This window comes from Strigops habroptila, chromosome 4 (assembly GCF_004027225.2).
Source record: "Strigops habroptila isolate Jane chromosome 4, bStrHab1.2.pri, whole genome shotgun sequence".
Lineage (NCBI taxonomy): Eukaryota > Metazoa > Chordata > Aves > Psittaciformes > Psittacidae > Strigops > Strigops habroptila.
The window spans coordinates 30,277,659-30,296,027 of NC_046358.1; the positions used below are offsets into that span (position 1 = coordinate 30,277,659).

Genomic DNA, 18,369 nt, shown 5'->3' on the forward strand with positions numbered 1-18,369 from the left:
AGCTATTTAACTTACGTGTTAAGCACCACCTTAAAGCAAATGTGAATAAAAAGGAGAGTTTTAGGCCCTTGATAGCCTGAATTTGCTTTTGGATCTGTAAATAAACTACTTGATTTTATAAAGACAACATTTATCTCTCAGGTTTTTCCCTGCTCTCTGGTGGGAGCAGCTGTACAACGAGAAACCAGTTCCTCGGACCGGGCTGACTGCTCCGGCAGCTGGTATAGGGGAGTGTGGGATCTTCTGGTTCTTTAACAGGAATTTCACTCTGGTTTAGGGAGACAGATGCTTACAGCCCTTACTTACAGCCAGTATTTGCTGTTTTAGTGTTTATCAGCTGGGGGGCCTGGGCTAAGGTTCTTGTTTCACTGTACTTCATGGTAATGACTTGTAATACAATAGACTCATTGATCATGAAACTGGTCTGGCTTGCGCTTCCGATGTGGCCATCACTTCTATACTTTGGGAGGTATATAATGAAATTTTTTAGCAATTGCATATATTTTTTTTTCTCCTCGGGGGGTCAACTTACAAAGGAGACATTCCCTTACATTTGTGAAAAGTCTGTTTTAATTAATTTAATTTATTTACCCTTTTAATTCCATCTAGCCAGAAAAAAATGTCACTGATGACAGGAAATGTGGTCAAGGAACTATTTTTATTTTTGTGTTACTCATACTACAGGAAATGAGCGTGTCATTATTGCACCTTCCTGCGAGGTGACACCATGACCACTTGCACTGCTGTGCTCTTTAGTTTCTTTTTTTTTTTAATTTGTGGAATTTAAATGGGAAATTCCTACTTCAGACTCATGTTGACCACAAGCTAAAGTTTGCTGAATGATCTTTTCTATGACATGCAAGTTATTCAGTGTAGTGACAGGTAGGGAAAAACCACCCACATTCCATTATCAACAAAGACTGAAGAGCTCAGAATGGAGGGCCCCAGGAGTAGGTGAAGTCCTGGCTGAGGAGCAGAGGCTTTATACTTGGATGTGTCTAACCATGCTCTTTTTAGTTTTCTAACTGGTCCCTCCGTTACAGTTGTTCATACAATAGAAACAATAGTTCCCTTTGTGCATCTGGCCCTTCTGCTCTGTGAGGTAAGGAAGAGAGGGAGTTTCCTTGGGGACAGAGAAGGGCTTTGGTCCCTTGTGACTGAGGACAAACCATCCCTGCACAGCACTGAATCAGCCCTGTGAGTGTGTCCTTTCAACAAGACAAGCCCTGATGGAGGGATGCAACAATCCTCACATTATCTTACCTACTCTTCAGTGAGGCAGAGCGCTCAAGCTGTGGGCCAGATTTACACAACAGCCAGCTGAGTGCAGCAGATGAAAGGCTTATGACCATCTGCACTGCCGCATGCACACGGCTAAAATACACCCCAGCCTGCTGGCACTGTCAGCAAGTGTCATTTATTATTGCAGCCAAGGCAGCCAGGAAAGTGCATTTTGCTCTTTTGGGGAAATTCTGTTCTGCACTGCAATGCTGCTGACTGTGCCCGAAATGCTGCTTTTGTTTGATTTTCTTCCTTTGGAGTTTTGTTTTGGATTTAATTCTCCCTGAAAAAACCCAAACCAGTTCATACTTCACAAGTGAAGCAGTGGTCAATGTCGTTGGAGCTACGTATAGCTGCAATCAATCATCTCCTTACAGAATCAATAGTCTTTAGCAGACACTCATGAGTCCCAGGGGAGGCAGGTTGTAGCAGTTGTGTATGTGAACTGTAACCACTTGGGTTTGTCCTTGCAGGAAGCAGAGTAAGACCAACTCCAACAGGTGTTTGGGGACAGGCTTTACCTGGTTCCTAAGACTTATAGTTTCTCACCTACAGCAAGACAATGTAACTTCCCAGCATTTCCTTGGAACCTGTTGAGCTCCTTCTGCAGTAACGTAAATGCCAGGTAATGGCTGTACTCTGATTAAACAAAGAAATTTGGGCTGATTTTTTGCAATGCATGTGCTAACTTCAATTTAAACTTTCATCATAAAATAGACCCCCCTTTTCTCCATTTGCTGTACAAGATGCCTGATGTGTCTTCTACTTAGACAGTCCTAGCCACCAACTGGTACCCAAGTCAACCTCTTCCCAAAACCAAAGCTCGATGCCAATGCTACGCCAAGGTTGTCATTAATGCAAGAAATTGAACCTGGTGTTCTAGTGTTGTGCAGTTTGAAAACTGTTGCAGTCTTCACTATCCAGAAACATCAGCTGAATCACAGACAACGAGGATTAAACAGCTGAAGAGCTCTGTATTAAATAAACAAACAAAAGAGCTGTGTATTCAAACAGCTCAAGAGCCACCATATGCAGTAGAATCATAGAATCGTAAGGGTTGGAAAGGACCTTAAGATCATCTAGTTCCAACCCCCCTGCCATGGTCAGGGACACCTTGCCCAAAACCACGTGGCTCAAGGCTCTGTCCAACCTGGCCTTGAACACCGCCAGGGACGGAGCATCCACAACCTCCCTGGGCAACCCATTCCAGTGCTTCACCACCCTCACTGTAAAGAACTTCTACCTTATATCTAATCTAAACTTCCTCTGTTTAAGTTTGAACCCATTACCCCTTGTCCTACCACTACAGTCCCTAAGGAAGAGTCCCTCCCCAGCATCCTTGTAGACCCCCTTCAGATACTGGAAGGCTGCTATGAGGTCACCACGCAGCCTTCTCTTCTCCAGGCTGAACAGCCCCAACTTTCTCAGCCTGTCTTCATATGGGAGGTGCTCCAGCCCTCTTATCATCCTCGTGGCCCTCCTCTGGACTCGCTCCAACAGCTCCATGTCCTTTTTATGTTGAGGACACCAGAACTGTACGCAGTACTCCAAGTGAGGTCTCACGAGAGCAGAGTAGAGGGGCAGGATCACCTCCTTCGACCTGCTGGTCACGCTTCTTTTGATGCAGCCCAGGATACGGTTGGCTTTCTGGGCTGCAAGCACACACTGCCAGCTCATGTTAAGCTTCTCGTCAACCAACACCCCCAAGTCCTTCTCTGCAGGGCTGCTCTGAATCTCTTCTCTGCCCAGCCTGTAGCAGTGCCTGGGGTTGCCCCGACCCAGGTGTAGGACCTTGCACTTGCCTTGGTTAAACTTCATAAGGTTGGCATCGGCCCACCTCACAAGTGTGTCAAGGTCCCTCTGGATGGCATCCCTTCCCTCCAGCGTATCAACCGAACCACACAGCTTGGTGTCGTCGGCAAACTTGCTGAGGGCGCACTCAATCCCACTGTCCATGTCACCGACAAAGATGTTGAACAGGACCGGTCCCAACACCGATCCCTGAGGGACACCACTCGTTACAGGTTTCCAACTGGACATTGAGCCATTTACCGCAACTCTTTGCGTGTGGCCATCGAGCCAGTTTTTTATCCACCTAGTGGTCCATCTATCAAATCGATGTCTCTCCAATTTAGAGACAAGGATGTCATGTGGGACAGTGTCGAATGCTTTGCACAAGTCCAGGTAGATGACATCAACTGCTCTGCCCCTGTCCATCAGTTCCGTGGCTCCATCATAGAAGGCCACCAAATTGGTCAGGCAGGATTTCCCCTTAGTGAAGCCATGTTGGCTGTCACCAACCACCTCGTTGTTTTTCATGTGCCTTAGCATGTTTTCCAGGAGAAACTGTTCCAAGATTTTGCCAGGCACAGAGGTGAGGCTGACTGGTCTGTAGTTCCCCGGGTCTTCCACCTTCCCCTTCTTGAAAATGGGGGTTATATTACCCTTCTTCCAGTCATCGGGAACTTCACCTGACTGCCAGGATTTTTCGAATATGATGGACAGTGGTTTAGCAACTTCATTGGCCAGCTCCTTCAGGACCCGTGGATGGATTTCATCAGGTCCCACGGACTTGTGCATGTTCAGGTTCTTAACATGGTCTCGAACCTGATCCTCTCCTACAGTGGGCCTAAGGTCTTCGTTCTCACAGTCCCTGCATTTGCTTTCCAAGACTTGGGTTGTGTGGTCAGAGCATTTGCTGGTGAAGACTGAGGCAAAGAAGTCATTAAGAACCTCAGCCTTCTCCAAATCCATGGTAGCCAGTTCTCCTGATAGCTTCTGGAGAGGGCCTACATTGTCCCTAGCCTGTCTTTTATTTGCTACGTATCTATAGAATCCTTTCCTGTTATCTTTCACATCCCTTGCCAAACTTAATTCTAGCTGGGCCTTAGCTTTCCTAACCTGGTCCCTAGCTTCTCGGGCAATGCTCCTGTATTCTTCCCAGGCTGCCTGTCTTCGCTTCCACCTTCTATAAGCTTCTTTTTTCCCTCTAAGTTTCCTCAGCAGCTCCTTGTCCATCCATGGAGGTCTCCTGGCCCTCCTGCTGCACTTTCTTCTAGTCGGGATGCAACACTCTTGAGCACGTAGCAGGTGATCCTTGAATACCGACCAGCAGTCTTGGGCCCCCCTGCCCTCTAGGACTGTATCCCATGAAACCTTACTAAGGAGGTTCCTGAAGAGGCCAAAGTCTGCTTTCTTGAAGTCCAGGGCAGTGAGCTTGCTGCACGCTCTTCTCACCGTCCTGAGGATCTCAAATTCAACCATCTCGTGATCACTACAGCCAAGGCTGCCCTGGAGCGTTACATTTCCAACCAGTCCCTCCCTGTTGGTGAGCACAAGGTCCAGCATGGCACCTCTCCTCGTCGGCTCCTCTATTGCTTGAAAGAGGAAGTTGTCTTCCACACAATCGAGGAACCTCCTGGATTGCTTGTGCCGGGCCATACCGTCCCTCCAACAGATGTCAGGATGGTTGAAGTCCCCCATGAGGACCAGGGCCTGCGAGCGTGAGGCTGCTCCCATCTGTCTGTAGAGCGCTTCATCCACAGAGTCCTCTTGATCAGGCGGCCTGTAACAGATCCCCACCGTAATGTCCCCTGTTGCTGTTTTCCCTTTGATCCTGACCCACAAACACTCTGTTACCTCATCACCCGTCCCCAGACAGAGTTCCATACTCTCTAGCCTATCACTGACATAGATAGCAACGCCCCCTCCCCGTCTGCCTGGCCTGTCTTTTCTAAACAGCCTGTAACCTTCCATTCCGACATTCCAGTCATAGGAGCCATCCCACCATGTTTCTGTGATACCAATGGCATCATATTCCCGTAGCCTTGCACACATCTCTAATTCCTCTTGCTTGTTCCCCATACTACGGGCGTTTGTATAGAGGCACCTTAGCCGAGCTCCAAATGAAGCCGACTCAATGGCTGGGGCAGCTGGAACATCTCTACATCGCTCCAAGCACTTATTACAGGTGCTGGCAACTGACCAGGAATGTTGGGATGGATCAATGCTCCCCTCCCCCAACACATCTAGTTTAAAGCTTTCCTGACCAGCCTGGCAAGCCTCCTACCAAAACAGCTCTTCCCCTTCTTTGTCAGACCAGCTCCACCAGCCTCCAGTAGATCTGGCCTCCCAAATGGAGCCCCATGTTCTAAATAGGCAAACCCCTGACTATGGCACCACTGTTCTAACCATTTATTAACCTGTCAGACACGCCTAGCTTTTTTAAGGTCCTCCCCTTTGCCCTGGAGAATCGATGAAAAAACTATCTGAGCTCCAGAGCCCCTAACCACCTCTCCCAGGGTTCTGTAGTCCTTCTTAATGTTCTCCAGGCTACTGCTGTCTGTATCTCTAGCACCCACATGGACCACTAGAAGGGGGTAATAATCAGCAGGACTTACTAGAGCAGGCAGCCTCTCAGCAACATCCCTGATCCGAGCCCCTGGGAGGCAACACACCTCCCTCGAGACTGGATCAGGCCAGCAGATGAGCGCCTCTGTGCCTTTCAAAGTAGAGTCCCCTACTCTATGACCCTCCTCTTTTTCCTGGAGGCACCAGTAGCGATCCTCTTTACTGGTGCATCAGCAGGGTGCTCATTAGGTGTGATGGGTGCTTTCTCATTAGCCCCCTGCAGAACCGCGAAGCGGTTCTGGGTGGGGACATCAGATTTAGGAGGAAGCCCCTTGTCGTTAATTGTCCTCTTCCTCCTTTTTTTGTTCGTTTTTCTCGTGACTAATTCCCAGCTTCCTAGGTTGCTGCCCTCCTTCTTTCCTATACGAGCAATGCTGGACGTTTGCAGCCCCTGCGCAGTTTGGGCCTGGAGCAAGCAGCCCAGCTTCCTCTCAGCTTCCCTGGCATCTTTTAGCTCTCCAACAGCCTCCCGCAGCTCAGCCACCTGCTGCAGGAGGACCTCCACCAGGGCGCACCGAGTGCAGCCCTGTCCATCGTGCACCCCCGCCTCACGAGACCAGTCGAGGCACTTTCTACACTCCGAGGTCTGCGCCGCAGCCTCCCCTCTCATCGGCTCTGTCTGGGTGCCTACGCTGGCCACCGCCGGGGCAGAGCTCCCAGAGCGGGCCCTGCTCCTGAGGCGAGCGCTCACCATCCCACTCGCTCCCCGCTCGCCCTGCCTGCGCAAACTGCCGCGCCACGGCCTGTTTGCCCGCCCTGCTCGCCGCGCTCCTGGTCGCTCGCACTCCCTGGGATGGGTTTTACCCACTGAGGGCTGGTGCCGTCACTCCTGGCGCCGCCCCCTGTGAGTCAGCTGCTCGCGTCAGCTGAGCTGCCGGCTCCTGGGCAAGTCCTGTCGAGGACTTGAGGCTCCCTCGGTCGCTCTTGCCGCTCCGAACTGAGGCTCCTGGACGCTGTGCTTCCCCCCGCTCCGGTGTTAAAGGCGTCCTCTCTGGAGATACTCACCTCGGTAAGTAGTTAGAGATAAATGTCCTTTTCAGGCCACAAACCTGATGAGAGGTTAGGCAAATGCTGAGAGCAGCTAATAATGAAAAATGGCTCTTTCTGCCTGTTGGTGCAAGGAGTAAGACAATTGAGTTCATGGTTGAGGGCTGAAGAAGGAATGATCATCTACCAGCACCAAAAGAAATTCTTATGATCAGAAAGTTGCCTGTCCACACTCACTCCTTATTTCAGCCTAGGTAATGCAAGGAAAAGGAATGTTTCTTACAATCAACTTTTTTTTCTTTCACAGTAACTGTAGAACGTAAGAACCTCATGCCTCAACGGGATTGAACATCCAACAATGCCCTCCTCCAGGATGGACAAATAGTTCCAGGTATGTAGGTATGCTTTGATGTGGGTAAGTTGAATTCTTACAGATGGCAAAACCTTGGATCTTTATATCAGGACCACAACTGTACTAGCAATGAATTTATTTATTATAAATAAAAACCAATAAATATTTCATAACTTACTAATACAGCTTTCTAAAAATATACATCTAATTTTAATATTCTTAAAAGTTAATTCTGAGTTATAAAATTATAGACAAAATAGACAAAATTTTTTTGATAACTGACGTTTTACCCTTTAGAGTCTACATTAATATAGAGATTAATTAATGCTCAATTAACAGTATCCTGCTAGAGAGATTTTAGGAGTATTTAAACAGGAACAAACTGAAAATAAACCATATTAATTTACTACTATTTACCAAATGGCAGTTCTCCACAGAACTAGCTCTATCTCTATTTTTGGCTACTATTATGTATAGTCATGTGAGATCCGAAGGGCCTTTGCAAAGCTTTCCTCAAGATCATCAAGTTCCTCATTGGCTTCCAAACCACTGTCACAAGTAATCGAGTTTAAAGCTGCCTCACATGAGGGTAAAATGTCTCTGCCTTCTTCAGATTTCACACAAGAACCAGATGCTGCCGCAGCATCCATCATTTCAGCAACATCTTCTGAAAAGTCATCCTTGCCCAGTGTCTCCTTTGAACATTCCCTGAATATTGGTGATGCACATTTTTCTGGTTCCTTTAACAATAAGTCCATGGTCCCAAAGAATTCATCACTTTTTGTAGCTTTTCCTCGTCCCTGACTTTTACTGGTAATCTCAAGCTCTTCCATCGTATCGAACTCTCGCAAATCCAGCGAGAGCTCTGCTTCCCAGCCTGTGTGGCTGTGCTCCATATCGCTGCCCGGGCTGCAGCCAAGGTCTGCTTTCAGCACATCCAACAAGTGGCGCATTTTGCTCTAGGGGGTGAAGAAAGAAAGGGATGACACTCCTCCAGCTCCACGGTGCCTATATGCACAGAACTCGGGGTTTAATTCTGACAGAAGGAAAGGGAGGCTGCTTGCAATAACTGACTAAATTATACAGCGTCTCCAAACTGAGTTGACTATTGTCCCTTTTTTGTGACTCCTGATCTACTGTGATCTGTGAGTATGCAAGTCTCATTTATGGAGAGAAATGCTTCCCCCTGAGCATTCTCGTTGCCTTTACTGGCAAATACACCAGTGCACTTCCACTGTACTTTGGAAACAGTACTCAAGTTTTTACAAGGGCATGTAGCAATAGGACAATGTAGATTTAGATTAGATGTAAGGAAGAAATTCTTCACTGTGAGGGTGGTGAAGCAGCGGCATAGATTGCCTAGAGAAGTTATGGATGCTGCACTCCTGGCAGTGTTCAAGGCCAGGTTCGACAGGGCTTTGAGCAACCTGGTCTAGTGGAAGGTGTCCCTGCCCATGGCAGAGAGGTTGGAACTAGATGATCTTTAAGGTCCCTTCCAACCCAAACCATTCTATGATTCTATGAAGACATATGCAAAGAGGGGGAGTATTATAGGGGCAGCACCTACCTCATCCAAACGGTTCTTATTTTCTTCTATGAGACACTCAAACAGTTGTTCCAGAACTCTACAAATGAACAATTAAATTATTCCACAGGAAGAAAAACAACTCTTAACAGATCTACATAAATTAATGACCTTAGTTTTTAATTTTCATTTCTTAGCTGAATGGGACCACTAAGATTGCTTCAATCATGCTCTGTCACAAAAAGGGCTACCCAGAGTCAGTATCGCACTGCACACATGCTCAGCAGGCAGACGCGGCTTTGGGCAGAGACGGTAACCATGGGATGGTGGTGATCTGTAGCACAACTCTGGGTGTGTTTGGTGTGTTGAGTCTATGATGTGGGAAAAACCAACAATCCAGTGGTGGTTCTGCTGGCATGCTGAAGTATTCAAAATTGCTTAAGTGCACCATAGTGGCTAATATACGCAAGTGTAAATAGTGGGAAGGAATACAATCCAGCCTCAGAAAACCCCCCCAAAAAACCCAGAGAAAAGTCCTCCATCCTGAGAGCTCTCTTCCATTTCTTAAGCAGGGTAAGAAAAAATTTCAGCACAGAGGAAGTGTTCTGTGACAACTAAGGTAAACAGTCACTGGAACAGAATTTCCAGAAGGTCAAGTGACTTTGATCTAGCTTACATGAGAAATTGTAATAATAATGATAATAAAATAATAGTGCAAGCAGGGTTTTAAGGGAAGACAAGCTTACTGGTAAAAAGAACCTTGAAATTTCTCAAAGATTTTTTTATTGAGTGTATTTAACATTCTCATTGATAACCTTGACATGAGGAAGAAAAATGAGAGTGCACAGAGCAGAAAACCAGCTGGGGGCATTATGAACCCAGAGGAAGATCAGAATATTATGCTAAAATTACACTGCCTTGAAAATGGAATTCAAAAGTGGGTTAAAATTCTGTATCAGAAATACTGCAGTTTGTTGGTTTTTTCCTATAAACTGAGTTCTTTATCTGTAAGAACCAGTACAGAAAAGAATTTGGGAGTACTACTCAAAAACATGGATTTTACCATTACTTATTGTTTAATTGTTAAAAAAAAATATCTGATTTAGCAACTGGTGAGCTCTTATTTGAAAGTGTGTAATCCTGACGACCCCTGTTGAAGATAGAATTCATACTGGAATAGGAACAAGGACAGAAGGGAGATGGAGGATTTGCTGTGTGAAAGACTAGAAACTTGGTTTACTTAGCAAAACAGATGTTTTGCTAAGACAAGTAAAAGAGTAAAAGTAAATTTCTTTAAAGGATTTCTTCTTAGCATTACTCCACCTAGGGTTCCAGGTCAGTTTCTAACAGAGGCTTTATCTCACGGTACATGGCAGCAGATCAAAGTAGATGACCCACAGGTCTTTCCTAGTTCCCCTTTCATACATAAAGCAAAAGAGAGAAGGAAACGAAACAAAAGCCAGGGCTAACTGTGTATCTATATATTCTTAAACACAACTAAATGATTACTAAACGTTACTTCCTTTTCTTATTGAGTCCATGTGTTTCTGACACAGCACTGCACGTTTGAAAGCAACTGTAACCTACCTGTTAGAAAATAGCCCAAGGCTAAGAATTTCATTTGTTACTTCTTCAATGAAAGCTAAATATAAAAATTCTTCTCTGCAGGGAGAATAGAAAACCCAATGTTACATGTTTTAAAATAGAGAAAATGCTTTAAAATAGAGACACATATTACACAATGTAGTAGGTCCAATCACCTTTATGGAAAATATGATTAAGAAGATTGTATTATTTCTTGGCACCAGCTTCTATTTTTCTAAAAGGTAATTCTATCAGGACAAACTTTCTTTCAATTTGAATAATAATAAAAACCCTGTGTAAAATATCAGACTATTAGAAAGGTCACTGTAGTGCTTTATGTTTATGCTGTCTTTCTGTTGTGGTATGAATTAGCACAATGATCCTGAGTGAGGAAATCAGCAGATCTTGGAAAATGTTCAGAACCTGCTTTGCACTCCAGAAGAAAAAGAGTGCTAACTGGGAAGAACGTGTAAAATTGCAGTTTGATGCTCTAAGTAAAGGCTTCCAAAGAAGGTGCTAGAGAATCTCACTGCACCTGAAAATTGCTAGTCCTCAATGTAAGCTCAGAAAAAGTACTTATTTGACAGCCGTGGTTCCTTCCAAACAACTCTTTGATGTACAAAAATCCTTGTTAGTGAGAGATGTGGCTTTCACCTCTGAACAAATTTCTTTTTTAATACTTCTTAAAGCCTTGTTGATGCCAATTGCTCTAAATGGGAGACTCCAAAAGTTTGGAGTTCTGTTTGGAAAACAACAAGAAAGAAAACCCCAGAAGCAAAGATTTCAGTGCTGTTTCTCTTTCATAGCGTCTTTCTAAATATCCCAAAGTATCCAATCAAGCTCTATCAAATCATCCTCCAGTCTTAATAAACAGAAAATAAAAAATAGGATATATCTCACATGATTTTAGTTACGTAAAATTTGTCATCTAGCCTGAAGATTGTCATTTTGGTTCCCCCTACAGTAAAGAAAGTTATCTATAGGTGATCTTTGATACCTATATTACATCCTTAAAGTCAGGCAAGAACAAACCTATCCTAAAGCACAAAGAATAATAATAACTTAAACGTCTTCTAATTCTCTTGAAATTTCAGAGCAGAAATGTGGTAAGAATGCCGTTCAACTTGGTATTTTATTTTGTCAATATTTGCTTCAGACATTACAAACCGAAAAAGAACTGGAAACATTTAAAGTATAGCCCCTGGGCAAGAAGAGAAGTCTATCTTTCTTCCAAAGTTACAATGAATTTTCTTCACATGAAAATGAATGAATTTTTAGGTTCACATGGAAATTTTAAAGTATTATGTAACAACTCAGAGTCACATTAATTCTAACCTAAATTGTGAACAACAGTTTATCCACTGCATCAGTTTTGAGGAAGAGTTTCCAGTTTAGTGTTGCAAACTAGCAGAAGAACAGTTTAAGCATACTTACTCAGCGTCGATGGTCCTCCTTGCAGAAGACTGCTGAGAATACAACGGTGTCTCTCTAGTCAGAAAATCAGAGGGTGAGAGAGAGACATTCTAAATACCTTTTATGCTACCTTCCATCTCATTTTCTTCTGGAGCTATGCTGGGCCATTATCCTGCTTCCTCTTGGGGAAAAAAATCCACCAGAACACCCCCCAACCCTGCTCCAGTAGCAAAATCCACTGCTTACATTTATTCCTGAATTACATTGGAGCCTGAAAGATGATGATTCAAGAGTATTTTAACACCTCACTAGACGCAGTGCTCTAATTATCTCAAAGCCCTCAGTGTTATTTCAGATGCTATAAAGACCTCCACTTCCCTAAGAGTGCCTTTTTTTTTTTTTTTTACTCAGAGTACAATTTTTCCTCAGGTAAAAATGCCTTTGTATGAAAGGGCCAGAGAACAAACCAGTGAGATGTGCATGATAATTAGGCCAGCAATGAGGAGAATGAGGTGGGAGCCCTTGGGCTCTGGCCTGATTTCCAACACTGTTCTTGTATTGTAGACTGTATTCTGTTACGAAGCGTTACATTTTCAGAAAAAGATATGGGAAACGCCTCTTGTCTGCAGTTCTTGCAGATCATAAGATTCAAAAGGCTGGATGTCTGGAGACCCTTTTTCCTGAAAGGAAATACCAACTGCAATACAAATCCAGTATTTAGTTGTAGTACTGTGTAAGAATACACAGTCTCTAAGCTCAGATGTACAGAACTAACAGCTGTATTAATGTGCAATTGCTCACACTCCTACAAAAACACTCGTAGTTCAGAGCTCTCTTTCTTAATTGGCTTCCCAGTGGAACTTTATCATAAGAAAATGATGAATTTTGAAGTTGGGAAAGGCCATTGATATAAAAAAAACCAATCCAATGTCCTGTGAGATTTCTAAAGAGAACCTGTGATGAAGGCTTATGGCCTAAGAAGCAGTTGTATAGAAAGCAAGAAGGCTTCAAATATTCATTCCTGCTCTAAATCAAGTACCTTAGGAAGGAGTATGGAAAAGCAGCTATTCTTCTCTCAGGCTCATGCACAGTATATCTCCTATCTTCAGCCTACAAGAGAGAGATAAAATCTTTATTTAAGTGCAATCACACAGCAAATTTTACCATTAAAACGAACCTAATAACTATCTATGATTAAGCAGCCCTACAAATTTTGTCTTTTTTTAAGAAAATTCAGGTAAACTGAGACATATTGCAGCAAATAGTCATCAGTTTTGACATCCAAAATTTTAGTGAGAGGCAACAGGACATATGAAACATTTTTCCCCTGACAAGTGTGTCAAAGATGAATTCTCTAGAAGCCAGAGGGGGTCGATGTCACCAACAGAAGTAAAATTTGATATGCACAACCAGGATCCAGCAGTCTAAATCACACCTCTGAAGCTGCTTGCACAAAACTGATGGGAAGTGAAGTTGCTGACCACTTGACCTGCTTTTACATGACAGTACTCTGATAGGGCTGCTGTAAAGGTACGTGACTTACTGTTGTCACTTTTACAATAGCCAGTCAGATGTGACAGTTTTGAAATGAAATCAGAAGTTCTTCACAGAACTGGAGTGAAGCCTTCTGAATAATCATTTAACCTTTTCATAATGACGTCAGATGCAGATCAATTCAGGTGGTCTCTCTTCTATTTTCAATAAAGCTATAAATACATATTCTCTCCCACCCCTCCCCTCCAATGAATAAAGCATGATTATTTGGCTTATTAAGCTAGAGACATGAAGAGTCTGACCCTGTAGCCTTTATTCAGGAATAAAGTCCACAGCTATTCAAGTATTTCTCTTACATTTGACAGAGCTATTCTTTCAGAACTTGTTTGTACAGTGGCTACAAGATAAACCACAAAGTAGGAACCTAACTTCTGATAAAACTCATCCATCTAAATATTAGTACAAATTAAGACAAAGTAATTTCAGATTTGCAGTCTTGAGAAATATTTCAGGTCTTCTGCCTGCCTCCCTTTGCGTCCCAAAGATGCTGATATTCCATCTCATCCTTAAAATTTAGTAATCTTAAACCGCCACACATTGAGGCTATTTCTGAAAGACCAAGAAACTAAGTTCAAGTGTCACAAACACTGAGCAATTCAAAAGCAAAATGACGGACACAAACATTTCTGTGACTACGACAAAAGAATACTAGGAGCTGGTAGAATCTGAAGTGGTGAGATTTTTCAATAAGGCATTCCAGATACATTCAGCAAGACACAAAACAAACAGTATCATGGATAACTTGACCACCGGCATGTTTGGGTGCTTCCTGAGAGGAAGAGACTCCTTGGTTCCAATTCTTCTGTTGACAATTTTTTGGAATATGTTATCCGATGTTAAAATGAAGAAAAATAGTGAAAAAGAGGTACCTCTTTCTGCTGAAAAATAATGTACCAATTATCTATGTCCTTAAAAGATATTTAAGTGATAGTACACTTGTAAAAACTTTAATTTTTAAATTTCATAATATGATAAGGTATCATCTCTTCACATGTGCAGTATTTTTTCTTATCGTTTCCACTTGTTCTTCTGAAACTCTCTCTCCTTTACAGAACTAATTAATCTCATGACAATGAAGAAAAGGAAACTTAAAGCAGCTGTATATTGCTTTTGCAATTCAGAGATGAAGTATATACTCTGACATGACGGTGAAGGATGTGGTAAGAGTACCCAGATTACCAACAGATGTATTACCTTCAATGTGCTCTTCTGCTGTTCAGCCATAACTTCTCTCTTGAACGCTTTGTCTACAGATGGAAAGCTATAAAATTTAGAGATGTATCAGATTTCCAAGAAGGCTACCTTCAAAATATGCAGGATGAGAATACCAGTGCCACAGTGGAAATTTCCCATCAATCTGAATGGGACCTAGTACCAAAATGCCTGACAGTTTAGAAAATTTCTGTCAGACTTTCACTCATGTAATAAAACTAAGTCATATTTCAATTTGAAGGATGACAACAGTCATACATAGGTGATCCAAATCTGTTATTTGGCTGCATACTTACAGGGGATAGCTAAATTACCCAAAATAATTGTTCAGAATTAAGAATGGAGATGATCCTATATACTATAAGTGCACCAGGAAAATACATGACCCACAGCCAGAAAATCAATAATTGCAATATGGAACTTTAGTTATCATAATTCCAGTCTTACAAAATTCCTACTTTGTTTTAGGAAAACAATAGAGTTAGATATACAGGCACTGAGGACACAAAGCAATGATTTCTCTTTATGAGACAGTATTAACTAAAATAATAACTATAAAATAAAACTTGCTAAGGAGTTCAATGCAAGAGAAGGACATCAATTCAGTATACAGTATTTCACATGGGACATCTGAAGGCATTAAATTAAAATGTTAAAAAGACAATGAAAAGCTGCATTCAGGAGTTTAAAAAAATCTTAGCATGATGTACTAATTAATGATTTGGAAAGTAAGAGACTACAGGGGCAACAGTGGGGAATTACCTGCATGCTTATAGTGGTTAATTCTTTAGAAGACAGAAACCATAACTATACACTAGAGAGAACAAAGAAAAGAGAGAGTGAAAAGACTATCCCTAGCAAGCGTGAGATCCGACAGTTTGGATTTAGTGGCACTTTGTCTCCAATTTGTATAAATGAAACCAGTTGCTCCAGAGAGAGGACAAGAAGATATGCCAGTGAAAAAAACAGAAAAATCAGATTCCGTTCTAGGTTTTGCTAAGGCACATCTAGAATAATTTCAGAATAATTATTCTGGTTTTATACAAATGTGAGAGCAAAACGTGTTGCTTTTATAAAGATACGATCTTACGATAACAACTAAATTCCACAGTTTCAAAATAAAGTTTTAATCTCTCTACCTGATCACATCAGTCTGTGTTTGAGCTTCCACATGCCGCTTGCAGTGATTTTTAGTCTTCCTTTTCCTTTGAGCAGGATTGTAATACCTGTACCCTGACAGGAAAGATTTAGCATCTGATATTAAGATGTGTGGAGTAAAAGGTTTTTGGCTATGAGTAAAGAATTCCGAGTGCCTGTCTAGAAGATCCCCACTGCGTACTTTGGAGTTGCTTCCTTGACGCCTCTGGGAACGACTAATGCTCACAGAACTACCAGAGGAACAACTGCATGAAAGTCCAGAGCGTTTTCTTGGTGTACGTGATGTACTGACACTTGAATTAGATGTATTCCGAGAACCTTTTCTGGTGTATGTTACTGGACTGGAGTGAAACAAGCCACGCTCGCTGTAAGGAGACAGCGCTCTCGATAGGTATTGTGCCTGCCGAGCACAGGGGAAGAGACCGTCTTTGTCTTCTGCTTCCAAGAAACTCTAGAAAAAATGAAAACAAGATTTGATTGCCCTACAGCAAACAAATTTTTGTATAAACTGACTAATTTCATCCACGTGTATAACTATTTATGCAGTTCAAGTTCTGCTACACACAACCGTATGATGGAGAAGAGATGACTCGCATTGTGTGTACTCAAACTGCCTAGCAGAACAAGTCCCAGAGACAGTGCTTGCACCTAGGTCCTGCAACAGTAACAGAGACAAGCTGATGATAGTGTTATTCCAGAAAAGCTCATGTTGTTCTGTGCAATCAGAAATACCAAGCAAAATAATAGCTAAAATAAAATGACATCTGAGAAAACCCAATTCAAACCCAACAGGTAACAGATAGATCCAAAATAATTCAGTTTTAACTGATTAGTCAGACTTTTTAAAAGAATTATTTTACTTTCCTTACACTCAGCCAGTTCATGTAGCTCCACACCAACAGTAACTAAATGCTGCAAGATTTAAGAGAACATACACAGTAAACGTTTTTCCTAAGAAAATTCAATTTCTAAGGCCAACTGAGGCCTTACTTCAGATTTGTAAGAAACCTGAAGTTTAGTTTCAGATAAGACAAAACATATATTAACTTGTTGATGTCCCTCCACCATCTGAACAAAGAACAGGAATATAAGGAGAGACCTGTACAAACTCTGCAGTGAAAAACAGGAGAAGGGGAAGTTGATTTCTGTGTTTCACTCATCTCTATTATGCTTCTATCATCAGACATGTAAAGACTATTAAGTAGAAGCATTACATTACTGATGTCACTGAAGGAATAGCTCCCCTATAGAAAGCCCGAGAAAGAGCGGATCCAGTATGATATGACTTAAACATATGCAATTATTTATGGCATATGACCCTAACTGCCAGTTGAGAAAATTCACCCAGCAGCCCATCCTCATCTTACAATTAATCCATGTTGAAATTATTTTGAGACACTAAAACAGAAGCACGGATTCGGTGGATTTCTAGTGGTGCTTCACTGCCTGAGCACAATATAAACCCAGACAAAATCCTCAAGAATGCTTCGCTTTTTGAAAATAATTAGATGACTAAAATGCGTGGACTGAAGGTTGGATGTGTGATTTTCCCTACCAGTGGCAATGGACCAAATGCCAATATAAGCAGCAGAAACAACTGTAAAAGCAAGTACTTGTGAGAATTCTGCAAGATTATCACTACTTGTGATACTTCTGAAGTCTCCTACTGGGAGAGCTAGGGAGGGGGAAAAACCTCCAAACGACCAAACTTGGAAATCCTTATACATTTGTTGAAAATTCATGACATTGTAACCTACTAATATATAGTATAGAATAGTAATATATAGTATAGTATATTAACTTATGTAATTCATAGGACATCTTGTAAGCACACACAGATTTTCTATGCTCTTACTGTATAAATGCTGCATCTTCTCATAACACTGTTACTTTTATTGCTTGGAATCTACACTATTCCATTTTTCCCCATTCAAAACCACTTAATATTTTAAATTAAAACTCAGGATGATGAATATACATTTTGTGCCATACAGTACATACAATTTACAGGAATAGAAAAAAAAAAAAGCAGATAGTTTACCATCAAAATTAAGTCACAGGTCACACTGCTGTCATACCATATTATTTCCTTCACAACAATTCCATGCAACATTATCTCCTGCATCAGTAACACCTATCTCTGCTAGTCCACTATCCCAAAATGTCCATAGCTGCTGATACCTAATGCAAAAAGGTATTTTCTTTTTAGTTAGCTGTGCCAAAATAAGCTCTTCTTGGTGGGTGTCTCATGTGAGTCAACTTCACGTTACTACTACAGCATAATTAAATGTTGAACTGATAACATGCATAACAATGCCAAACAAATGCCTGTGTTAGCAAGCAGTATAATAAGGCTATCAGTGCTACTGTTTGCACATAGGGTACTTGCAGTGGCAGCTCAGCACTACAGAAAACAGGTGAGACTGGAAACTTTCTGAATCCACCTATATAGGTGTTTCAAAAAGCTAATTCCATATCCTTCACTATGTATTATAAACAGCTTAATTTTTCTTGCATGTTTTTTACTCTTAGTGGCTAAAACAGTTCAAGGAGCTGCAAAATAAATCAGATTGTACAGAAGCATTTGTGAACATGTGAGGATGATGATGATAATATAATGTTAAGTGATATTAAGTGATTACACAACTACATCTCATGAAAGCCACATGTTCTATTTCTTGAAAGCAGCTGACCTGATCATAAAACAAGACAAAGGTACAGGGTAAACGTGGTAATATCCTAAATTTAAGCATTCCTTATTTATGAGGAAGCTTAGAGCAGTTCTTCTCCTCCTCAAACTTATTTTAAGTAGAACAGACAAAGTAGCTAAGGTAGTGACTAGATAAAACCACAAAGCCATGGTGTATCTGTGTCAGTCTTGAGGCGTACTCAT

At 42.0% G+C, this 18,369-nt stretch overlaps 1 protein-coding gene across 2 annotated transcripts in view; it reads right to left on the reverse strand.

The window, feature by feature from the left end:
- Positions 1–7,156: 7,156 nt before the first annotated feature.
- Positions 7,157–18,369, reverse strand: part of SPATA7 (spermatogenesis associated 7) — a 39,640-nt gene continuing 28,427 nt past the window's right edge. For both annotated transcript variants that reach the window (XM_030481843.1, XM_030481841.1), the window contains exons 6-12: positions 15,458–15,927; positions 14,301–14,367; positions 12,592–12,662; positions 11,574–11,627; positions 10,143–10,217; positions 8,598–8,655; positions 7,157–7,989 (exon numbers count right to left, since the gene is read on the reverse strand). In XM_030481843.1, coding sequence (XP_030337703.1) covers positions 7,498–7,989; positions 8,598–8,655; positions 10,143–10,217; positions 11,574–11,627; positions 12,592–12,662; positions 14,301–14,367; positions 15,458–15,927 — 1,287 coding nt within the window. In that variant the 3' untranslated portion in view covers positions 7,157–7,497. The remainder of the gene's footprint in view (positions 7,990–8,597; positions 8,656–10,142; positions 10,218–11,573; positions 11,628–12,591; positions 12,663–14,300; positions 14,368–15,457; positions 15,928–18,369) is intronic.